The sequence below is a fragment of the Ochotona curzoniae genome, unplaced genomic scaffold, assembly GCF_017591425.1.
Source record: "Ochotona curzoniae isolate NIBS_2020 unplaced genomic scaffold, NIBS_Ocur_1.0 scaffold_4683, whole genome shotgun sequence".
In the NCBI taxonomy this organism is placed as follows: domain Eukaryota; kingdom Metazoa; phylum Chordata; class Mammalia; order Lagomorpha; family Ochotonidae; genus Ochotona; species Ochotona curzoniae.
Window position 1 is genome coordinate 22,138,669 of NW_024467121.1, and position 26,120 is coordinate 22,164,788.

General features: G+C 43.0%; 1 protein-coding gene across 1 annotated transcript in view; it reads right to left on the reverse strand.

Moving 5' to 3' along the window:
* Positions 1–26,120, reverse strand: part of KIF26B (kinesin family member 26B) — a 413,315-nt gene that overhangs the window by 101,140 nt on the left and 286,055 nt on the right. The window contains exon 5 of the mRNA XM_040968150.1: positions 7,169–7,352. Within this exon, the coding sequence (XP_040824084.1) occupies positions 7,169–7,352 (184 nt within the window). The remainder of the gene's footprint in view (positions 1–7,168; positions 7,353–26,120) is intronic.

A 26,120-nucleotide genomic window follows, 5' to 3' on the forward strand; every position in this document is an offset into this window, starting at 1 on the left:
GGTTTCTGGACAAAAGCTGATCAAAAGCCTTATTCTGGCATTATAATCCATCTTACTGCCCTTTGGCTAATTGAGATAGTGGCATTTATTCCACAGAGAATTCCTTCATTTTTATCTCGTGTTTTCCTCCCGCAAGTCAGGATGCTAATTAGGAATTGCAGGTATTCCAAAAGGCACCCAGCCTATCTTCCAATTATGGTAAAGGTTGCCAGCTTTTGTCTTCTCTTTGATTTTATTTTGAATTTTATGATACAACTCCATAGGCGCCAGAATTTCCCTCCCCCGACTGATTTCCCCTGTAGTATTACAATAGTATAGTCCTTCATAAGCAGTCCATCATGCTGTCTGAGTGTATCCTGACATAAACAGAAAGACAAGGAAAGGGAAGGGAGAAGCGACTCCACATGAGCTTAGCAACTCAAACCAAACCAGCAGAGCTCGGAGAGAGTAACTGTAATTAAACAGCAGTCACATGAGTTTATTTCCCAGAAGAGCTAACGATTTAATTGACAAAGTTATGAAGCTAGGAGAGTGATGAATGTGTATGTATTATTTATACAGAGTTTTCTCCCCTTTTCCCCCAGCAGCACACCTTGGGGCACCTGATCACTTTGCTGCCTTGAGTACTGAAAGCTGGGATGCTGGAGCGCTCACTGAGGGATCCACAGGTTCCCACCGCACTGGAGATCTTTATGTTGTATAGACCGAATGGGAACTTTCACAGGCTAGCCGAATCCTGGCTCTTCTTTGTGATAAGGAAGTAGAAAAATAAAGGGCAAAAATGACCACGAGGAGCTGGATAATTTGCATTCTGTCAAAGTAATCTGAACTCAGTAAGAGGGAAGGCGGGAGGCTTTCTCCTTGGTGTGACCTGATGTGTCACTTCCTAAGAGAGTGGCACTGGTGATTTCTGCTGGTAGGGTAACTGAATCATTGCTACATGCATGCCTTCTTACATGCCTTACTTCCATTCTTAAATTTATTATTGTAGCCTTTTCTTATCATCAAAACATTAACTGACTTTCCCTTCCAAGGATTTAGTAGTTGAATGACTTCTATCCTAAAAATAGTAACCAACCCACAAAGTAAAGGCATCTCCACTAAAAAGCACAGGATTCTTTTTAAAAGTGCTATTAGTTTACCCACCAAACAAGGATAAGTTTAGATTTAAAACAAAAACTAGATATTAGCGGGCCTGATGACATAAGCCAAATACTATGTAAATGTATGCATGTGAAAGACACACACATACATACATAATTTAGAGAGTGAGTCTTAGTAGAGATCAAAATATACTGCCATGAGCTTGAAGAATAGTGCTGAGTGAGAGCTATGACATAAAATCAATAACCGAAGAGGCAGCCAGGGCGCCGGCATCTCATATTCCCAATCCACTTCCCAATCCAGCTCTCTGCTTCTGAGCTGGGAAAGCAGCAGAGGCTGGGGCCCGAATGCCAATACCCACATGGGAGGCTAGAAAGAAGTGTCTGGCTCCTGGTTTCATCAGCTCAGGTCTGGCCATTGGACCCATTTTGGGAGTGAACAGAGAAGAGCAGCTAAGCCTTTGTTGTAGAAAAGATCATCTTGCTGAACAAATAATTCTGAATCACAGCTTTACCCAATGCCTGCTGTCGGGCTATCCTGCCCACGTAGGAGGAAATTCAGAGAAGCACATCCGTAACAGGTGCACCAACAGGCATGAGTATTGATAGTTAACCATCATCAGTGGATACCACATAGCCCTTCTACCCAGGCAAGCCTAAGCAGTCACCTGTAGGAAAAGGAAACAGCTTTGAGAGTGTGGACAGTGGCGGGTGGCTGAGGCTGACCACCAGATGTTGTCAAGGCAGCCTAGAGTTTATGAGTTCAGCATGTTTCTTCACTCCCCGCCCTTTTTTTTTTTTTAAAGATTTTATTTATTTTCATTATTAAGTCAGATTTACAGAGAGAAGGAGAGACAGAAAGATCTTCTGTCTAGCTTGCTCCCCAAGTGCCCACAATGGCCAGAGCTGAGCCAATCGAAAGCCAGGATCCAGGAGCTTCTGGGTCTCCTAAGTTGGGTGCAGCATCCCAAGGCTTTGGGCCATCCTCCACTGCTTTCCCAGTGCACAAGCAGGGAGCTGGATGGGAAGTGGAGCAGCTGAGACACAAACTGGTGCCCAAAGAGGACTCCGGTGCTTGCAAGGCAAGGACTTTAGCCACTAGGGTCACCACACCAGGTCCTATTTCCCCTCCTTTGTAGCAATGTGGCCCAGAGCAGCACCTGCGGACTGCCTCCTTCTGGGGGTACCTATTAGAGTACCTGGCACATAGTAACTCCTTATTATTAAGTATGGAGTGAATCAAATAGGACAAGTCTTTCTTAATTCATCTGCTCCTGCTTAATTTTCCACAATTCCTGTTCATGTTTGCACCTCCAGTTTTTTAAGATCCATCCAAATTCTCAGAATCTGACCTCTTTCTGCTAAAATCCACCTATGAGAATTCTCTGCAATTTCCAACATGTTTGGGGGTAACAGGGGAAGTCTGGCTGCTGCATTTTTATTTTGAGGTCTTCTTGAGCCAGAGCAGAAAGGCTCATTTTCCCATTATGTTTCCTGGGTGTTCCTTCAGGTGTTCTTGGAAGAGAAGAATCAACCAACCAGGAGGGGGCTGTCATCAACCCAGTGAGAGCACCACCTCTGCCACCATCACCATCACAAGCACTTTTTTGCACCCCTGGTGTGGCTGCACAAACTATATGCTTAGTGAGCTACACAGATTCCTTGCTTAGCTCTAGAATTTTATAATCCAAGACAAAGAGCTTTGACATTAAGCTACGGCACACTAACAAATGAACCTTAAACATGGATATTAATGAATTGTACAAACAAATCTCATGAAGCGCGTATACTGAGTTAGGTGAAAGAACCATTTTCAAACAGATTAGAAGTATCATTTACATATAAGCCAAAGTCAGTGAAATATAAACGGTCACTAAGCTGCTTTGATCCACTAATCATCTTTATCTATTCATTAAGACACTCTTCAAGATCCTTAGTACAACAGTTTCCTCTTTGGGGTTTAATTTTAAAAATTGGCGGAATTGTGGGCCCAGCAGCGTGGCCTAGTGGCTAAAGTCCTTGCTTTGGACGCGTCAGGATCCCATATGGGCGCCGGTTCGAATCCCAGCTGCTCCACTTCCCATCCAGCTCCCTGCTTGTGGCCTGGGAAAGCAGTCAAGGACAGCCCAATGCTTTGGGACCCTGCACCCATGTGGGAGACCCAGAAGAGGCTCCTGGTTCTTGGCTTTGGATTGGTTCAGCACCAGCCTTTGCGCTCACTTGGGGAGTGAATCATCGGATGGAGGATCTTTTTCTCTGTCTCTCCTCTAACTTTAAAACTTTTGTTACTTTATTTATTAGGAAGCTAGAGCACAGGCACCAAGAGGTCTTCAACTCCTGGTTCGCTCCCCAAGTGTCGTCACTTGTTGGGGCTCAGCCAGGCCAAGGTCAGGGGCTCACTACTCATTCTGCATCTCCTTCATGGGTGACAGGGAGCCAAACATTTGAGCCATCGTCTGCTGCCTTCCCAGGGTGCACATTAGCACACAGCTGAATGGAAGTAGCGCCAGGACTGGAAAACAGCTTCTTTTTTTTCCCCCAACTATTTAAAAGTAAGAATAATTTTCCTGAAATCCCTTAGATTGCTCCAATTGGTAAGTTTCCTAAATTTGACTAGGATGAAATGCTAGACTATAAGCGCATCTCTGTCTTGTCTCTCATTGCAAACCTGCCTGGCACAGTGCCCACCTGTGGCAGGTGTGCAGCAGATACTGGCCAGGTGCTAGGAAGTGTTCTACGCTGCTGGGACACCGGATGTTCATCAGTGTGAGAGTGCCTTTACATCAACTCAAATATATGGCGCCTCACCTTCTTACGTCACCACAGCCTCCACAAAGCTTTTGCCTTAGGAAGTGCTCAAGGACCAGCAGGGACTGTCTGGGAGTGGGTAAAGTGGGGCAGGGGTACTCCTATAAACAGCAAGGAAGTAAGGTGGTGGATGAGTGCCATCTTGCTGTATATGTGATCTTGGTGTCACTCCCCTTTCTCTCTTGGCTACAACTCTGGAAAGGCAAGTGCGTCCTTTTCCACATAACAGAGGCATCTGGTTCCTAATTGCAACATGGCCCCATGATCCTCTGGTCATCACCCAGTATGCCCAATGACAGCCCAGGGGAACAGTAGAAAACAAAATGTTTCAGAGGTCCTGCGTTCTGATCTTGATTCTGGAGCCACTGGAATATGTATTAGCCTGACCAAGCCTCAGTTTTCCTACTTACTTAACAGCGAGGCTGCTCAAAGCAAACCCAAAGAATCCCCTTCTCACCTATGAAAATCTCCCAGGTGGGCCAAGTGAGGTCTTGGGTGGCCTCAGTATTCAGGACAGGGGATGTGATTGGACTGGAAGATAGGGCTGTCATGTTTGAGGCCACTATATGTGTGGGAGCTGCCTTGCCACCCCAACTCCACAGCCTGGGAGTCCCCCAGCTCAGGATTAAAGAATCAAGTGACTGTGGGCAGCTCAATCCAGCCCGTGCGCTCCAAATATGCAGTGCCAATTATTCATGGTCCATCTGAAATTGCACTGAATTCTTCGAGATATTAAAATGTAAATTATACAACAGGGATAAGTTAATTTTTCCATATGGGCAGAAGGAATTTCAGTTCCTAATTACAGTAAAATCTGGGGTATGGGAGGCAGGGAAGCAGGGGTCTGGGCAGATGGTTGCCAGGTTGGGTCAGGCGGTTCAGCAGCTATATGATGTGTCAGAGTGAAAAAACCTGCTGGCACTTTGAGAACCAGAGCCTCTGTTTTATTTTTATATTTAAAAAGCTGAGAGGGTGGGCAGAGACAGGCAATGAGGGGTTTCTCCCCTTTGCTGGTTTGCTCTCCCTGTGCCTGCATCAGCTGCAGCTGTACCAGGATTAAGGCAAGAGCCAAGAATTCCGTCTGGGTCCCCCCACAGAGGTGGCAGGAATGCACCTCCTTGGGTCATCTCCTGGGTCTGTGACGGCAGGAAGCTGGAGTCGGGAGTGAAGGTAGGACTAAAGTGCAGGAAAAATCAGGACTTGGGATCACATTTTGGACCACAAGTAGGCGAGAGGGATAATATCTTTAATTTTTTTTTTTAAGTCGGCTTGTAAACTGTAGTTCAATAATTATTTACTATAAGGCCCCTCACACCTGGTCACCACCTATGGATCATCATACAATTCAAGCTGCCCCAGCATCCACTGCCCTTTGCTATGTTTACATAAGTACTATCTCTTCCTGCTGGCTGGGGATGTTTGGGCTACCACCTGGACTGCTAGCCTTAATGCTCTGATGTCCTGGGGGGAGGCTAAGGACCAGGAAGTAGGAGACAGGAGGCCTTTGCTTGCGGCCCCACCTACCTAGAGGTGCACACATTGACCATTTTTAGGAATGGGATGGAGCCAGCATTTCTGATGCAGGAAGATGGTTTCTGCTGTGGCTCATTTTGATGCGTGTTGGACAGAGCTGACTTAGTGAGCAGAAGCACTGTCTTCAGAGGCCTACCATGTCCACACTTGTCCCCGGGAGCTCAGAAGAGGAATGCAACACTGTGTGCCGTTCTACGTCTCATGAAAATAAGAAAACCACCACCTGCTTCTTTACCTAAAGGTTGTACAGGTCTCCATTATTTACCGATTTTAGACTACACCCTCGATGGCTTCATTCAGAAAGTTTATCTCAGCAGGGAGAAATCAGAGACCACACTTAGTAATCAAGGTGTTTCAAAGAGTCGAGTGACAACCTGTCACATTGTTCCTCTGTCTCTAAATGTCTCCAACCGCTCATGAGGTGGCATTTCACGGTGAGAGAGGTGCTACTGAAAATGCATGCCAAGGATGGTTGGACTCAAAGGCAGAAGTCTGGGTATCTCTGAAGGGGAGGCAAAAATGGGAAGGCCAAGGAGTGGTCAGAGAGCACCTTGTGTATCCTTCCTCTTCTCGGTTCCCCTGTCTCTGCTGCTGACCTAGTTTTGTTTGTGTCTTTGTCTCAGGATTATATGGTGACATTATGCTCAAACACTGCAGAGCTGTCTGTCTCCGGTGGAAATCAAAACAGGTCGCCAGTCACTGGAATGTCTTCATTGACTGCATGGCATATGCAATCAAAGAAAACTTTCCCATCTCCAAGGAAGATACGGTCCGAGATGGCCCATGGATGCCTGAAACCACAAGTTGTGCAGAAATCTACCCCTGGTATGCTTGTTCCTCCCCATATACATCTATGATAAAATTTACTGTATAAATTAGGCACAACAAAATATTAGCATAATAATAAAATAATAATTGCAACCGTACTCTGCAATAAAAGCTTATGCGGGTATTCTAACTGCCAAGTCATTTTTTTCTTAAATATAAAATCCCCCACCTTGTCTTGGGTTCACCAGAGCACATCTCTCCTGAGACAAGTGCATATTTTAACATATCAGGAGACAAGGGCGGCATTAACACATCAATTCCCCACCTGAAGCCTCAGCCCCATTCTGTCTCCAGCCAGTGCCAAGGGGGAGGGCTTCAGACTGGCCCCTTTATCATTAGAAAGGGACCAAGGAAGTTGGCCAGAGACACCTTTCTGGCCTTTTGTCCCAAGGCCAGGTACCGTGGAAACCAGGAATTTTCTTTGTTTATGGAGAAACATCTTTGAGGGAAACCTTTAAAAGATGCTTTCCCCACCATTAATATCGGTATTCTTTTTCACCTGTCCTCCTGCCACTATGGCAGGGGGTAAGGGTCCTTCCTATCTCAGCGCCCCCTCCTGTCACTAGGATGGGAGCCTCTCTTCTCAACTTTTCTAATAAATCTTGCTTTAAAACTAAAAAAATAAAAATAAAAACAAATAAATAAAAGCTTACAAACTGTTTCTTTCTGGAATCTTCCATTTCCTATTTCCAAACCAGTTGCTTACCCTTGGGAACTGAAACTGCGGTTAAAGGGGATCAGCTCTGTATTTACAAATGAATTTTTTTTGTCACTTTTTTTTCCCCCCTCCAAGAACATTCTTGAACAAACCAGAGCATTCATGTCCTTTTTTGCCAACAACCTCAAGCCCTGAACCAGCACCCAGGCTGGATGGGGAGACTACCAACCATGCCTACCTTGCCAAGGCCTGGGGTGTCCTTCACCTTGGTCACAGCCCGCAGCAGGCAGGGTGGGGCAGGTGGTGGGGCAGTCTGCAGAATCCCACTGAAGCTGGTGGCGAAGGGGGGTGGCTGGGACAGTGCTGAGGCAGACGGGCGATGTTTCTTCTTTTTGGAAGACAGATTTAACTTCTGGGCAGCTCTGGAGGGAGAAAAGGAGAACAGAGTCAGGGGCTACTTCAAGCTTTCTCTTCTGGAACCCCAGTGGGCACTGGGACAGTCTGCTAGATGAGGCATTTAGGACCAGATCCATGTGCCCCATTCATCACCACATCATCTATGAGGAGGGGTCAAATTTGCAAAGCAAAGCTACTGAAGCCAAACCGTAGGTAAAGTGGAAAAGGCATGTTTGGGTTTCTAATTATAAAGGGACATATTTCTCAAAGCTGGAGTAACCCATTAGTGATGGGTCAGCTTCATTAAAAAGTGATCCTTCCATCCCTGGATGTATCCAAATAGTGCACAGAAAGCCAGGAACAAGACCTGTTGGGGAGGAGGGTGTATGCAGTTTGAAAGGCAGTGGTTTCAGAACACCTGCCAATGCACAGCTTCAGCCACGATTCCTGGAGTCTTGAGTCTACCCATGGAAGCCTCTTCAGGGTTCAGGGGGGAAAAACAGTCGTGGCACATGTTCAATATTATTTTCTCCTTAAATGATGCTTACAAAGTAAGTATGTGAAGAGAACTCCAGAATTGTTAGAAAATCATGTTTTTATAGCCATACCTTCCAGAATATCATTTAATTTTAATTTGGATATCACTGCACCTGGCTGTTGGATCTCCACTCTGCATATTCTAATTTCTCAGAGGTCGGATGTGATACAGAGCTTCAATGACACACAAACATGGGGAGGTTAAGGCTTAGAAATCATTCATATATAATTGTATTATTCAGAGACATAAAGGAGAGGCAGTCATGAATTGAAAAGGTAAAGACATTTTGGTGAAAAGTGTGTTTTGTGTAATTAACACCTTACAAGTGCTTTCCTTCACAGGAAGGAAAAGAAGACATGACTGAGTTGTTTAATATGTAAGATTTCAAATAGTAAAGAAAAAAATAGAAAAAAAGAAGAACCTAAAAAGCTATTAAAAGCAATATTTACTTGTCTTGTTCTTAGCAAGGATAGGATCATGTGTTTCCTACAGCTATTCATCCCAGCATACATCTTTAAATATCCATTAGCTTCATTTAATTCTCTGTGCCTTATTTCAAGGAAAAAGATAGTCTCCCTAGCAGGATGAAATTAATATTTACTGAACACCTATAAAGAAAGTGGCGCCATGCTAAGCATTATCAGGCTGCCGGGAAAAGAGCAATCGTTTGTACTTAGCAAGAATTTACAACAAGAGAGCTCGGTCCTCCCCTCGAGCTTCTAGCCCTTTCTCTCCTATCTTTACTCCTCTCACACAGAAAATAGTTTTTCTAAGACATCATTAAGATGAGATTTACACCCCAGTATCAACGTATAGTGGCCACAATCATCCCACGGAACAGGTATTTGTTCTTATTGGGCAGATTGACCCCCTTGTGAAAAAGTGGGTTAGATTCCTAACCTGGCTGACCTGGTTCAAGTGCAAGAAAAGTCTTAGGTGCCTGTATATACATTACAGGGAGAATTTATGTGAGGTCTTTTGGTTGCTTTTTTTTCTGTGTGTGCATCTGTGTGATTGCCCAACTATCATTCTGGATTTCTAGCATTGTACGTTTTTAAATTAAAAAAAAAAAAAAAAAACTCTTTCTAAGTGCCTCTCAAGAGAATTAATTTAGAGTTGAACATACTTAGTGGCTAGGGCTTGTTAAAATATTGATCAAACAACCTTTTCCGAATGATCAGCTTTGTGGAGGACAGAACCTTCCTTGGGGAACAGGCAGGAAGATCAGTGACTACCCAAGGACCTCTATCCTTTTCACAGTTTTCTATCCTGTGTGGTATTAACCATCTCCCAAGAATTTTTCATCTTGTCTAAGGGGTGCTTGAGTATGGGATGCTTAGAGAAATAAGTAAAAAGTTTCTAAAAATTCAGGAGGTCATCCAAGCTCCACTAAAGCCAACCCAGGCAATGGATGGGTAAGATCTCTACGTGCTGCACCAGCTGCACAGAATGGGTTCTGATGCAGAAGGGGGTGGTGGCCGCAGACTCCACTACCAGCAGGTAAAGGGCATGCCAAGCAGCAGCATAACATGAAAAGGACCTGGGCTGTCGCGGGCTAGCACGGCTTAGGCGACTTAATAGAAACATTTCAATGCTCTGAGGATTAAGACTGTCCGGTAATGAGCAGTGACATGGCAGATCACAGCCGTTCTTAAGATGTCCATGGGGCCAATGACACAGGGAAGAGAAGATAATAAAACAGATAATACACTAAAACCTGTGGTCTCAAGCAGAGATTTCTATGCACGCGTGGCAGACATTGGTTATGCTTTATGTTGAAAGCACTCCTATGCATAAATATCCTGGCACTGCCAAGCAGTATGTGTGTCATTTTGGAATTTCCCCAAATGGGGAATGAGAGCACTTCCCCTCCCCCACCCCACCCCTCCATTTCACCTTCTCATTTTCTAATTGGCAGTTGAGGAGGACATTTCCATGTCTCCGGAGACAGGAAAGCATATGGGTCTTGGAGTTTTTCTGAATTTCATGTCAGTGACCCATTTCATTAGTGCAGGGAGATCATTCATGACATGACTCCAAATAAAATGTTTACTGCCAGGAGGCAGGTTGTGGCTGACTGTTAACCTCCAGCCATATTGTGTTGAAAACACAGTTATAATCAGAAGATGGATTGATTTTTTACAAGTGAAATCACAAGGTTAACCCATTGTGATAATAGCTGTACATCTATCCTTCCTGAAAGAAAAATGTACCTTTGCTTCATGACTTGCGGAAGTTGCCCTCATCCTCTAATTCAGCCCCCAGGCATCACTGTGTTTTCCCCCTGTCGTGCTAGGCTGATGGGCTGTGTCTTAAGCCTTGTTGAGATACCGTTCCGTGGTGTGGTCTCGCCTCTTATTGCCTCCCTCACCGAATTGTTAACTCCTTGGGTTTGCTTTCTTTTGCAGCCCTCAGACCTGCCCCATAGCTGTCTGCCTGGCTGAAAGGCCAGGAAGAGCCTTTAGAGTGATGCCAACAGGCGCCAAGTCCCAGGATTCAGTGGTCTGGAGCTTGAGATAATCCCTAGTCCTTTAGAGGCTTGTTTGTCCTAAAAGCACTGCCTACATATCATCACATCCACCCTTCAGCTGCTCCTGTGAGGCGGGCAGAGAAGGTGCCCATGCTGCAAATCCAGCTTAAAAGAAACCAAAGCTTGGCGGTTACCTGGATTTCCCCAAAGCCATGGGCCTGATGGTTCTATCACCCGGGACAAAGATTCGCATTCTCTGTCTTCTATACCTATGGTCACTCCACCACATCCTACGGCGCACTTGGGTTAATAACAGCAATTATTTTATCTCATTTGGGCAAAACAAAGCCCAATAATAATGATCTGTCCAATAATGAGGAGAAAAACCAGTTACAAATTTTTGCATGTAACTCAAATCAAATCATATGTAGCATTTCCCAATTACTGAGGTAGTTGCTTAGCAACATACCTCCCGATCACGAGGGCAAACGTACCTCCAAATCTCAGCTGAGTGAGTTAGGTCACAGTCAGCATTAGGATGTGAAAGGCAAATGATATGAAAAGGGCTTATCCACCCCACAACCAACAGTAGGTCCTTATGTCGTAATAACAGCAGTAGCAGCCCCAAAGGCCAACAACAACATTATTAGGTGCCTCCTTCCACCACCCCAAGTTTCTCCCCTATGTACATAAAAAGAATGCTGGGAGCTGCAGAGAATGCATCCCAGGGCTCTGGGAAACTTCATCAATCAATATTTACTGAGTAACAACCATACACAAAAGAAGTATGCAATCAATAAGCTATAAATATCACTCCAGTCATCTTGGACTCAGTCAGCAGCTGCTGTATATTATTAAGCAGTCTACTGCTAAATGGCACAGATTAGAGGGACCCACAGCACCAAATGTGATGAAACGCTCTCTGTTGGTTCCATAGCAGCAGACATCAAGAGGAACTGGGGAAACCCTGGCGACACACAGCACAGCACGTCAGCCCTCAATGCAGCTAGCAAGGTCACCTTGGGGTAGGAACTGCCTACCCACTTTTCCTGAGCTGTGTTCTGGGAAGCATACCTTGTGCTCAGGCCTGGAGGTACACAAGGGGTCACACGCAGCCTACGCAAACCATACTGCTGATGGAGGTGGCTAATTCATTTGTGTCTGCCTTAGTTCAAGGTCAGAATGAGACTATTAAGGGGTGAATGAAATTAGGACTGGAGCGAAAAAAGGGAAGAAAAATAAATCCATTCATCAACTTTTTTTTTCAATAAAGTCTATTCAAAATAAAGCCTTCATTTCTTAAAGTCAGGTACCTATGCAAACGTCTTCTGAGCCCAGCTCCTTATATGAAAATAGATACCTTCATATGCCAACATAGAGCAGAAAGTGTTTAAGGAAAGAATTAGCCCATTGGCATGGAAGTCAGAAACATGAGTTTGTTATTTTCTGGCCATGGAAATTTGGATTTTAGAAATACCAAATGCACACCCTGTCAATGGCAGAATCTCTGCTTATGGTACTTCAAGGCAGGTACTGCCTGTTTGTGACAGGTGCACGGGGCACTGGTGTATCTGATGCTATGGTTTCTCAAATCACAGCCAAGTTGAGGAAATGTATGCTGGGATTTAGGGCATTTGAAGAATGACTCCACCAGTAATATTCATTCTGCTTCTGTCTCTTCTTTTGCTTTTGGTCATTGTACATCTGGTTAGCAGATTCTTCTCCTTAGGGAAGTTTTCTAAGATGTGTGACCCACAGGTCTACAATTCAATTTTACTTATTGAATTTGGTACCTGGGTCTTTTTTTACAGTCACTTGTGCCACTCCCTCCAGTGAGTTTCAAGTCTGGACTCTAGTGTTAGGCTTCCATCACGGTCTCTATAGCCCCAGCTCCAGGCACAACACTCTCCACCTCCTGTGACCCTGTGCTGTGGCTACACCATTGTCTGTACAACCTTTCTCCCACTTCCGGTTCAAGCAGTTCTCGGGATTAGGGACACCAGGTGTTCTAAATAATCAAGTTGTTGGTGATGCTCATCTTGCTGGAATCTGCTGGCCGTTAGGTCTGAAGGCCACCTGTACCTATTGACCCATAGGATGCCAAAGTCTTCATTATTCTCCCTGTGGGACCAGTACAATGTACAGAGCTGGAAGTGAGTTCACTCCCAGCTCAGCACATGCACAGATCACTGTTGTCCCTCCAGTCTGTCTTTACCACACTGTACAAAATGGCATCTGATGTGCCATTGGTGGAGTTCTGGATCTGTTGGTTATTAAGCCTGGGGACAACCTGGACCTATTTTGGGTGGAACCTGTAGAATGACATGACAGTGGTCATGCACTGGTCCCTAAGGGCCTAGCCATACCTGGGCCCCAATGCTGCCAGCTCAGGTTCTTGCTATTCGTCTTGGAGCATCTTGGTCTTCTCAGACTCCTGCAGCTTGGCTTCCACGTGGGAACCTGGACTGCCGCTGGGGCTGGCCTCCCTAAGTGTCTTCCTTCCATGCATGTAGGTCCTTGAGTCGACTGCCTTTCTGGTCATCAGGCTTCCCTGCCGAGATGCTCCCTGTCAGCAGAACCTGCCTGTTCTGGGATCGATCTGCCCCTGCCCCAAGCCAGCTTGGTACCAAGAAAACTGGGAAGCTTCCTACACGTTCCTAAAGTCAATCCCTGGCAAGTCGGCCTTACAACCTAACTTAAAAAAAAAAATTATAAGTATCTGGGACATCAGACTTGGGGAGATACAAATGTAATTTAAAAAGAAAAAAGAAAAGCAAAGGCAGATAAAAATGATCCTAGCTAGGGCCCAGCGGCGTGGCCTAGTGGCTAAAGTCCTCGCCTTGAATGCACCAGGATCCCATATGAGCACCGGTTCTAATCCCAGTGGCCCCGCTTCCCATCCAGCCCCCTGCTTGTAGCCTGGGAAAGCAGTTGAGGACGGCCCAACGCTTTGGGACCCTGTACCCACGTGGGAGACCTGGAAGAAGTTCCTGGATCCTGGCTTTGGATCAGCATAGCATCAGCCATTGCGCTCATTTGGGGAGTGAATCATCGGACGGAAGATCTTCCTTTCTGTCTCTCTTCCTCTCTGTATATCTGACTTTCCAATAAATAAATAAATCTTTAAAAAATTTTTTTGTTTAAATGACCCTAGCTAACTGATATTACTGCTATCTTTCACAAACATCCTTAGAGAATGGCTTGGTTTTCTTCAAAAGAATTCATGAGATTTTTTTTTTAACACAATGCAGCAATTTCAATGACCTATAAATACAGACAGAAAGGACAACCCTACGCTAATTAAGGCCCATTCCTTTTGGAACGCCACTGCCCGAGTATTCTGCTACAATACAAGGGTTATCCATCTACAGTTCAGATTCCTTCAAGGAATAAGCATATTTCAGATAATTTTATCTCAAGAATCTAATGAATCTAATGTTCTTTTCATTACATCATGCTGCCCTTTTAAATGTTATCTCCAGTAGTTTCTACTTAAATCATTTATATGTACACTAATGCAATGTTAAAAGAAAGAGATTGCATGGTCTATCATAAACAGTCCATTCAAAACGCAAGAGTGGTCATGAATTCCTGAAGACTTTCTTCATTATTATATATTCCTAAACTGCTTGATTAAAAACTACATTGAGGGGGGCCCAGCATAGTGGCACAGCATGCTGATTCTCTGCCCCATGGCATTGGCATCCCCTGTGGGTGCTGGTTTGAGTCCCAGCTCTTCCACTTTCCATCCTGCTCCTGGGAAAGCAGCGGAGGATGGGCCAAGTCCTTGCACTCACGTGGGAGACCCAGAAGCTCCTGCTTTCCAGCTTTGGATCAGCTCAGCTCTGGCCAACGTGGTCTTTTGGGGAGTGAACCAGCAGATAGAGGACCTTTCTTTCTCCTTCTCTCTTTGTTAAAACAAACAAACAAAAAATCTGACTTTCAAATTAAAAAAAAAACAAATCTTTTAAAAATATAGATATTGAAAAGCAGTTGTGTTGTTCATGCCTTCATTCTATAAGAATTCTTGCTTTATTATCATGTCTATTTTGATCATATGAAATTATACTTCAAATGTGATTTGTCATCAGAGGCAGCTGCCTTCCGCAGACACAGGTGTCTACAGAGAAAGCACAGCCTTTCATCTGGAACTCTTTGCTCAACACCTGTAGCTCTTTCAGAGCCAAGCTATTTCATTGTCAGGGCTGGGTGACACACTCTGGTTTGGAGGTTTCTTGCTTAATTAAATTTGAAAGCAGCAGTTTCAACTGTTAAAGGTATTTCTTTTTGTACTCTGAATACCCATGATTTCACTGGAGATGTTATTTGCTACTCTGGCAATGTGAACAAATCATTAAAGAAGCTGTTTCAAAGAAAAACAATCTGCATGGAAGCTCTCCGTGGTTTTACTGTGTTCTGAACCTGGAAGTGAGTCAGAATCTCCACCATGACTCCACTGCCGAAACCCCGGTGCCGGTGGACAGGCTGCTGGCACTACAGAGACATATTCATAGCTTCTCTTTCCCTGTCTATGTTATATTCAGGTTACGTGGATGGGACCCATGCAGATTGTTGAAAGCCATGGTGGAAGCACACTGGGCAATGAAACAGGCATGTCCCAGTGTTCCAAAAAGGAAAGGTGGCAAGTTTTGTTGTAAGGGTGAAGCAATGTCCGTGGAGTAAACCGCACAAATACAAGATTAGTGCTGGGGAAAATAACTTGGGAAATGAGAAAAGAAACCTACAGCAACCGTGGTCCATCCAGACTGAAGGGGCAATTCCTCTGCAACTTGTGTTCAAGCTGCTAAAAAGATCTATAATGTGTATTTTGTTGTACACACCTTGCTTATTTGATTATTTCTGTGGGTGTAAGGCTGTCACACCCTGAAGTGGCACGGGAAGGAAGAGACAGACCTAGGATGCACCTCTCTGTTGACAGCACATGAACCAAGAACAAACTCTCCTCACTCTTGGTTTCGTTGGTTTGCTCTGTTATTTGTTTTTGTTGCTGTTTGTTTTGGGATCATTTATCTGGATTCTGAGTTTAATTCTCTTTTTTCCACCAATTTCTGGCTTAATCTGTTCTTGTTTTTCTGTCTGAATGAGGTACTGTGATAAGTTATTTGAGATCTTGCTTTCTTTTTTTTTCTGACTCAGGCATTTATTACCATAAAGTACTGCCATAGGTTCAATATGCTGTGCTTTCATTTTCATTCATTTATAAAAATGTTTAAATTGCCTTCTGAGTTCTTCCTTGATGTACAGACTGCTCAGGGGTAAGCTGCTTAATTTCCATGTATTTGTATACCTTGCAAAAATTTTTTGTTAGTGATGCCAATTATTGCACTGTAGTCAGAAAAGATACTCAGTATCATTTCTATTCTTTCAAATATGCTGAAACTTGATTTGTGGCCTCCTATGAGATCTATTTATTTTTTTAAAGATTTATTTTTTATTGGAAAGACATTTACAGAGAGAAGGAGAGACAGAGAAAGATCTCCCATGAGATCCAGCCTGAAAAGTGGTTCATGTGCTGTTGAGAATGTGTATTTTGGGGATAGCCTAATGGCTCAACTAGCTCATCTTTCACCCGCAAGTGCCAGCATCCTATATAGACAGTGGTTCTTGTCCCAGCTACTCCACTTCCCATTCAGCCCCCTGATTATGGCCCAGAAAAGAAAAAGTCTTGGGATTCTGATCCTGAGGAAGCTCCTGGCTCCCGGCCTCCTATCAGCACAGCTCTAGCCACTGCGGTCATTTGGGGAATGAACCAACCAATCTTTTTCTCTGCCTTTCCTTCTCTTTGTAAATCTGACTTTCCAATTTTTAAAAAATGTTCTCTGCAGTTGTTGGATGAAACTTCTTTAGATGTCTCTTAGGTCCAATTGATCTTAGCTGCAATTTAATTCTACTGCTTTTCGTTGATTTTCTGCCCAGAAGAGATATTTCTGAAACTACTCCCATATATGATTACATTAGTGTCTATGCCTCCCTTTAGGTCCATTAATATTTATTTTAAGTACTTCTCTAAATATCTGTTTGTTTATTTTGAAATCAGAGTTACACACCGAGAGAAGGAAAGACAGGATCTTCTATCTGCTGGTTTACTCCCCAAATGACCACAACAGCCACCATTGGGCCAGGCTGAAGCCAGGAGCTAGGAGCTTCTTTCAGATCCCCCAAATGGGTGTCAGGGTCCCTAAGCAGCTGGGCCATCCTCCACTGCTTTTTGCAGCCTGCTAGCAGGGAGCTATATCAGAAGTGGAGCAGCTGGGACTTGAGGTGGTACCTATAGGAGATGACAGTGTCATAGATGGTAGATTTATTCGCTATGTCACAAATCTGGCCACTGTCTTATGTATTTTGTGCTCTAATATTGGGTACATAAATATAAGTGTTACTCCTTTTGCTGGATTGAGCCCCTTAATATCACATAATGACCTTTGTGGTCTTGTTCCTGCTTGTGACCTTAAAATCTATTTTATTTGATAGAAATATGGATACTTCTGCTTTCTTCAGGGTTCCATTTGTATGAAATACCTTGCTCTATCTTTTTGCTTTCTGCCAATGAATATTCTTAACGGTGAGATGAATTTCTTGTGAGCATACTACCAAAAGGGAGTTATAGATTCAATGTAATCTCTATCGAAATCTCAACATTTTTCACAGTACTAGAAAAAAATTACTAATATTTGTACAAAAGAACAACAACAAAAAAGGCAAATTTCCAACAGTGATCCTGAGTACAAAGTAAGAGGCACTATACAACTTGACTTTAAAATATGTTACATAGTCATAGTAATTAAAACAGCATGTCATTGGCATAGAAACAGAGCCATAAACTAAGAGAACAGAATAGAGACCTGGAAGTAAAGCCACACATTTACAATGGACTGATTTTTGACAAAAGTATTATGAACATGCACTAGACAAAGGAGTCTTTTTAATTTAAAAAAAATTGGGGAAAATCTATATGCAACTGTCGATGAATGAAATGAAACCCTCATCTCCCCATTATGTACAAAAATGACCTCAAAAATGGAGTAAAGAGCTAAATGTGAGATCTGAGACTCTGAAACTACTAGAAGGAAAAATACAAAGAAAACACTTGGGATACTGCAATGCATGAGGATTCTCAGACCTCCAAAAGCTCAGAAAGCAAAAGCAAAAATAGACAAAGGAGCTTTCATCCAACTAAAGAGCAAAAGAAATAATCCACAGAGTGTAGATACAACTATAGCAATAGGAAAAAGCATTTGCAAGCGCTACATCTGACAAGGAGTTAACATACAGTATATTTAAGGAACTCACACATCTTATGAGCAGAAAACCAAATAGTTAAACCTAAAAATGGGCAGGAGGTCTAAATAAATTCTTCTCAAAAAGCCAAACACACAACCAGCAAGTGTGGTCGCAGAAAAAAGGCTCCATATCACTCATCAGGGAGATGCAAATTAAAACCCACAATGAGATATTACCTCCCTCTGCAAGTCTGGCTATTGTCAAAAAGACAAAAGATAACAAGCGGAGGGGAGGATGTGGAGAAAAGGAAACCCCAGCACTCTGTGGATGAAAATGTAAATTAGAAAAGACATTGAAAAAACAACGTGGCGGTTGCTCAAAACACTAAAACTAGAACTGTTACGTGATTCGGCAATCCCACTGCTGAGTGTATATACAAGGGAAGTGAAATCAGTGCGTGGAAGAGACATCTGCAACTTCACTGTCTATCCTCGCACTATTCACAACAGCCAAGACATGCAGCGACTGGATAAAGAAACCATGACACGCTCAATGAACGTTACTCGGCCACATGAAAGATGAAATCATTATTGGTAGCAACATAGACGGAATTGGAATCACTATGCTAAGTGAAATAAGCCAAACACAGAAAGACAAATATCAAATGATCTCACTCACATGTAGGATTTAAGTAATACGTGATCTCATAGAAGTTAAAAATACAATGGTACTTATCAGAGGCTGAGACAGAAGTAGCCAGAGGTTGATTGGCAGGTACTAGATTAGAGCTAGACAAGAAAGTCCTGAGGTCAGATAATGTCAATGCATTGTGTATTTCTCTATTAAAAAAAATAGAAGAGGCCTGTGATACAACAGGTTAAGAGGCATCTGTGATGCAGACACCATACAAGCCCCAATTGCCCTCCAGTATAACTTCCTGCTAATGCACCTGGGAAAACAGAAGATGGCCCAATTTCTTGACCCCTCCACCCATGTAGGAGACTCTGGAGGAGGTTCAGAACCCCGGCTTTGACCTGGCCAAGCCCTGTTCATTGGAGCCATGTCTCTCTCTTTCCTCCTTTTGTTCTGTAACGCTGTGTTTTAATTTTTTTTTCAAGTCTTTTTGGAAAACCTACAAGAGATTTGGAGTTTGGGATTTTTTTTAAGATTTGTTTACTTTTATTGGAAAAGCAGATCAGATCTACAGATGAGAGCAAAAGATCTTTCACCTGTTGGTTCATTCCCCAAATGGCCAGAATGGCCAGAGCTGAGCCAATCTGAAACTAGGAGCAAGGATCCTCTTCTAGGTCTCCCACGCAGATGCAGGGTCCCAAGACTTTGAGCCATCCTTCACAGCCTTCCCAGGCCACAAGCAGGGAACTGGATGGGAAGTGGAGCAGCCAGGACAGGAACTGATGCCCATATGGGATCCAGTGTACGCAAGGCAAGGACACTGGTTCTTGTCCCAGTTGGCCCACTGAGCCATTGCACCAGGGCCAAGATTTTGGATTGTGAAAGGATAAATATGTTTAGCTTGACTGGATATTACACTATATATATCACAAAACATTACAAAGTACCCCATACAAATACACAATTCTCATAATATTTGTTAATTTTTTAAAATAAAAATCATTATGAAACACTACTATAAAGAAATAAAATTATTTTGAAATTAATGGCAGATAAAAGGAAACTTACAAAAATAAAATGAAGATTTACTTCCAATTTCCTAGTTCACTCTGTAAAGAAACCCAGGCCATGTTTATCTTATATTTACCTTAGTGGACACATTATTTGTAAGCATGTGAAATTCATATTATGTAAAGTTTATTTTTTATGCTATCATCTTCTTGGTTATTAGAACTAAATGTGAATCGATGAATGTAAATGTAACAGAGAAACATGCAATACATCGACTTTACCCTTGCAATAGGACCTCAGGACTTTCTCATCTAGCAGAAATCTAATTTAGCTAAGCTAAATCTGTCTTCTTTTCACAACAATTTAGGGCCTCGTTTTATTAAGTGGCCATAGGAGTTTAAAAGTACCAGCTCGACTTTACTACCATTATTAGCTTTAATTTTCTAATGCTGAATCCTTAACTAAAAATGAAAAATCTGAGTCTCATAAGAAAATAAGATTTAAGTTCTGATAGAGTTTCTCAGGAACAAATTGTATGAAAAGGAGAAAAACATTTATTCCTTAAAACAGGAATGTGTCTCATGTGCATCCGAACAGAACGTAATTCGTGTTATATAATCAATCATCTTTTCCTCATGTGACTTCCATGTATACAAAACTAATATACCCCTACCAACTGTTGATAACATGTGTTTTGTAAAATGAATCTTACTTCACACTGACTTCTATGAAAATTTTAGAGATCTGTCCTCCTGATGAACATTCAACTGAGAATAGCTACAAATGCCTAATCTTTACATATATGTACTTTCCTTTCTTCCCTGTCAAATCTTCACAAATGTGAAAAGTTGTTCAATGCTGCATTTAAAGATACACAAAAGTGTTTCCTACTGCATGACCCAGAAATGGTTAAAAATCTGTAAGATTCTTTGCTCTTTACAGCAGCCTCTGGCTCCACAGGCAGAAACGGCTTATCTTCAAGATGTATGCTCTTGGCTGAGACGCTCACTTATAGCGCTTGGAAAGACAGAACAGGTGGTCAACAATGTTCAATGCTACTGAGACACTTTAAACAAATGGAATGCAAATTTTCATTGGACTGCAATTAATACCTCTTTGTTGACCCTGGACAGAATCAGGAGAGGCAACGTACATTTTAGTGAGTACAGAAGAAAATGGTGGATGAAGAAGTAAAGATAAGCAAAAAGAGCTAGACTTCATTTGGGAAGTTAAAGTATAAAAGAAAAACATTAAATATTAAATTTATAGGACTTTGCCCAAATGTCTTGCACTGAATGGTGATGCTTCGGCATGGGTTGATTTTTTTTTTTTTAGGGAGGTTAATATATAAATTTGCAGAAAATATTTCTATACCTTACAAAAAGATAAACAGTATCTTTCATGTTGTAATTCACGCACTCAACCATATTCTTCTATAAGCATTAATTATAGTATGTTATTCTATACTTATTATGCAATATTATTCTTACAAGGATTCATGAGTTGGGGAGAATCCTCCAAGAAAAATTAGATGTTTCCAGACAAACCATAAATGTCACTTTATTGGGTAAGAATAACATGACTTAAGCCTAAAATGAAATAATGCTCAAATCCTGGATTTACCACTTACTGTGACATGTATGCAGACAATGCCACCTACCACCTTGCTCCATTGTGGGAATAAAGCACATGTGGAAATGTGATCATGAGAACCAAAGCTCAACAATGGGCTCTGTGCCTTGCCATTCTTTTGCCACTTTCTGATCCACCTGCCACTGCTTGCATAATATTCAGTGCCAACTTGAGGTCAAAGTGCAGAGTAACCAGCTGGGTCTATAAACTGGTCTCTCTGTGTCTCTCTTCTTCTAACTTGTTTCCAGCATATATTTTAAATCTGGTTTAATTTACAAAGATTTGAATTGTATGAGTTGCTTAAAATCATTTTGGGGTACCCAGGAAGTGATAAATCCTTCACCAAAAGCTCCAAGTGACTACACTGTACCAATTCTTGGTTTTCCAGATGATTTTATTTTCAGCCTCTGATCTAGGTGGCTAAGACAAACTCACATCTAATGGCATATTGCATTGGTCAATTCTTCTCCCAAAGTTCAGTTATCTGGGTCAAATTAGACAATGCTGAATCTAAGTGTTTGTGACTCCCTTCCCTCCCCAATTCATATGCTGGGATACTAAACCCCAAAGGAGAAGATATTTGGAGGAGGCGGGGGAGGGAAAAGTGATTAGGTCCCTTAGGAACAGGATTGGCGCTCTTACAAATGAGGCCAGGGGAGCGTGCTTGCTCCTTCTGCCACTTACGAATCAGGGACAGAGTCCTCAGCAGGCACTGAATCCACTCGCATGTAGATCTTTAACGTTTCAGTCTCTGAAACTGGAAGTTATAACTTTTCATTATTATTATGCTTTAAGAAAAAGAGAGCTAGAAACACTCTCATCTTCTGGCTCACTCACCTGAATGGGCTGGATCTAAGCTTGGTGACAGCCCAGAGCCAGAAACATGATCCAGGTCCCCCACAGTAAGCAGCAGGGACCCAACTAGTTGAGATATTACCTGCTGCCTCTTAGGGTCTACACGGGTGGGGACTGGAACTGGGAGCTGGAGCCAGGAACTGAATCTGAGAATCAAACTCAGGCACTTGGATGTGGGCAGTGTGCATCACAATTGGCACCTGAATCACTCAGGCCAAACACCTGTCCCAAGAAATCAATTTCTGCTTCGTCTACAGTGTTTTTGTTACAGTATCCCAAACAGACTAAGCCAGATATTGTCTAAGATTCTAGATTATTCACAAACACTTTGTGTAGCACAATCTAGAGGAGAAAATTGTTCAAGAGCAGTTTCAGGCCTATGGTTTGAAGAAATGGCTCCTGCAGTCTAAGATGAAATGTGGGCAGAGAAGTAGGCTATCAAAATGAAGACTTATGACCCGATTTTAGGATCGAAACACCATAGTATTTCAAAATGTCGACAAGAGAGGCCAAAAAACAGAGAACTAGCCAAGAGTCCAGGTCATGGGGCTCTGTGATTCGAGCCAAGATCCTGAACTGTCCTGTGCTAGTGTTCCAAGCTGGAGAACAGACCAGTACCTGCATTAGAGGGCCATGGGACTCAAATAAGTCAATATGTAATCCCAGAACAGTCCCTAGCTCACAATGAACACTCAGTAAAGGCTGGCTGCTTTTATGGTTACAACAAACATGAATATGAAGAGCCTCAACTTAACATGCTAACAGGCTTCTTTTCACAGATTCTGCCCCATCTTTTCTTAAAGAACAAGGGAAAAGAAATGTGTTCAGTCCTGCTGCATTCAGTCACCTCTGAACAGCCCCACCAGGATTTGTCAATATTGCAATTGACCGTGTATTGACTCTGAGGTCCGTTTCAGATCCTGGCCATCCTGAATATGAGTTTCTTACTGACTGGGGCAGGGGGAGGTATGTGTCTTATTTATAGCTTAGAAAGGTCAGCAAAGAGGACAGTCTCAATTTGAGCCAATAAATTGGGGTCTTCTGCAGCCTTAACTCAGATGTCAAGAATATCTGTATCAATGCAGTTGCTTTGCCCTGAAAACTACCGGGGTGAAACTAGATTCTTGGGTCAAACATGCGTTTGTAGCCTTAGTATGATGGAGGTAATTACTTACTTTGTAGTTACTGTTCTGACAACCTGTCCTCATGCCAGAAAGACCAGAGTCAGGACAACTGATGGTCAGCCTCACTGGAGTATCTTAGGCAGTGTCATGGGCACTCACGGAACATATGTTGGGTGCAGGCAATTCTCATCTTCCTGGATGCACTGTAGACAAGTTGTCTGAGCTGGTCACAAAGGCTATCAGACCCTGACTGCCATGTCTCTCACACTTGCCAGGCATCTGCCAGTGTGGTCCCTGGCCAGTGTGAGGGATGGCCAAAAGTGTAGTGTACCATGCTTCTTACAAGTGAGTGTAATGATGTCTTCCTCACAGAAACGAAAACCCAATAAGGGACCATGTCTATGTTCCCTACAATTAGTGGATAGATAAACGCATGGGTGTGTGGATGGATGATGAATGGATGGTCGATGGATATATGGATGAAAGGGTGAGTGGATGGATCTGCAGATGGATGAATACATGAACAATGCCGGCTCAAAATCACTGACATCACAAAAGAAAGTCAAGTTTCATATCTTTCATACACGGTCAAGCGATTGGGTCCCACATGTTTCCTAGTCAGAAGGGTTTGAAAGCATCAATCTAGATATTAGTGAATTTTATTTAAGAAATAGCCCAGTCCAGAGGTTCTGCAAAGCTAAGCTTTGGGATTTATCTGGAAAAATAGACATTTTAAAACATTCCAAAACATGCCTGTCACTCATCTTACAATGTTTCTTCAGGAGAAGGCGTCTACACAGCCCAAGCTGATGTCTACAATTGCTCCTTCTGATGTCTGTGTGTCCGCAACAAGACAGCAAGGGCTGCTGTCGTCAAGAATGGTGTCTGCATACATTAAATACTCAATAGCCACTTAAAGAATTAAGTGGTGGATAGGTATTTTTTAAGTTGCTTTCCAGATTCGCTGGCTTCCTAATGATAACATGTAAACTATTTGCGGTTTGGGATTTTCAGACTACCGTGTTCATAAAGCAAACACAATTACTGTGCTCATTATAATTCTTGCTGCACATCATTATTAGCCTATGTCCAAGATGCAGCTCCCCGGGCCTTTAGGACAGGGAGGTTTGGGAAGCCGCCCATTGCGGCTCATTGGATCCTCTGTGAGTGTAGACCTGTGCGTCATAAGGGTCATCCCAAAAGTCAATTTGATTAGACGACCTTTTTTATTCTCATTTCTGACCTTTAGGATAGAAACCATTTGCTGCCAGATGACAGGGGAGGGCTCCTTTCCTTCCTCCAGAGGGGGATCCAAGTCCACATTTCACTTGGCATATCATCTGCAGGATAAGAGAACCTTCAACCACTGCCTGCATCTACTGCTAACAAAATGGTGAGCATCTCAGATATTTCCCAAACTCTGCTTTGCAGGTGAACAAATCAGTGAAGTTTTTGCACTTAGAACACTGCCTTCTCCTTAGGAAACCAACTATGGCCAATAATTGCATGATTCAATTTGACTCCTGCTCTGTCCTTCTCCAGCATAACAACTTTTTTTTTTTCCAAATCTAACTTATTTTCTCCATGGGATCCTCATAACTTCTAAAATAAAACACATATGAATGGGTTACGTCCAAATGAATACACTGAGTTCTCTATTCAGGTCATAGTCATCAATTTTACTTGGAAGTAATTTCCCATCTTCTAAATCTTAGTTTAAAAAATTGTGTGTAGGTGGGCCAGGCAAGGTAGCTTAGTGACTGAAGTCCTCACCTTGAACACACCGGGATCCCACATGGGCGCCAGTTCTAATCCTGGCTGAACTGTTTCCCATCCAGCTCCCTGCTTGTGGCCTACGATGGCAGTCAAGGACAGTCTGGGACATTGGGACCCTGCACCCACATGGGAGACCCAGAGGAGGCTCCTGGTTCCTGACCTCAAATCAACACAGCACTGGATTTAGCAGATGCTTGGGGAGTGAATCACCAGATGGAAGATCTTCCTCTCTGTCTCTTCTCTGTATATCTGACTTTGCAATGAAAATAAATAAATCTTAAAAATACTGTGTGTAGGAGTGAGTGTGTGTGTGTGTGTATCTCAAATTAATTAAAAAAAACAAATAAACTTCCTGCTTGCATGCTTTATGCGTATGTCTTGCTCCTTTAAGGCTGTAAGCTCTGGGTCTGTACAGCCAGAATTCTATTCCTATGTTTATGCTCCACATTGAAAGGGCTGAGTATTTGTGAAATGAAAGAATGGATGCATAACCGAGACTAAGAATGAGTGTGTAGGATGATCGCTCCTCCTGGCTTCACCCAGAAACTCTGAGCGGCTGTTCCTTACCCACAATGCCTTTCTTCAGAGAGTTAAACCCAGCAAATGACCATGACCTCCTAGTTCTAAGATGCCACTGCCCTCCAACTGCTGGGGCCCATGACTCATGCAAAACGCAATTCCACAGAGGGCGTGTTAGTATCTGCCCCCACTTTGAAGAGTTAGGAGCACACCTTAGTGACTGCCTCTTGGGATGACGGAAGGGAGGGTGTTTATAACTGTTCTAAGACTGAGCTACCAGGTCAGTCCTGTGGGTGGCAGGGACCCAAGTACTTGAGCTGCCATGTGCTGCTGCCCAGTATGTACGTTAGCAGGAAGCTGGCATCACAAGTGGTGGAGCAGGATGCGAGAGCATCGCAAGTGCCATCTTACCCACTGGGCCAACCCTCACCTACCTTTACTGCGTTTCAGATCTCCCAATCCTTACAAAGTACCTGTAGCATAATAGTTGCCCATCAGAAGCTCAGATGTTTGCATACCAAATATCTGTTTCTAACCCTACATTTGGCCTCTATTTTAATATTAAACTGTTGGTTAGACTTCTATGAAGTTCCCAATAGATCTCAGACAGAGTGCAGCAGAGACTGAAATCAACATAGCCAATTGGTATAACATTGGTAACTATTTTTCTCCTCTCCATTTATATATTCATATTTTCCAGTCACACGTGCCACACTGCACATTTCTTCCTCCACTTACTAATCGGGTACCAGGAGAGAAGCCCCTGATGGTTGCTCTGTGTGTAGACAGCTGGAGAGGGGGGTCATAGCAGCCGGCCGGCTCCACCTCCCCCAGCCTCATCCACTGGCTTTTAGTCCCCAGTATCCAGGGACAGTCTGGCAACTGGAACTTTTGTGCTCAGCTGAAGAGAATGTGCAAATGACAGTTTGGGCTGTCAAGGAGCTTATTACCTAAGCAAGAAACTTACATATTTATGAGCTGACATCTCAGCTTT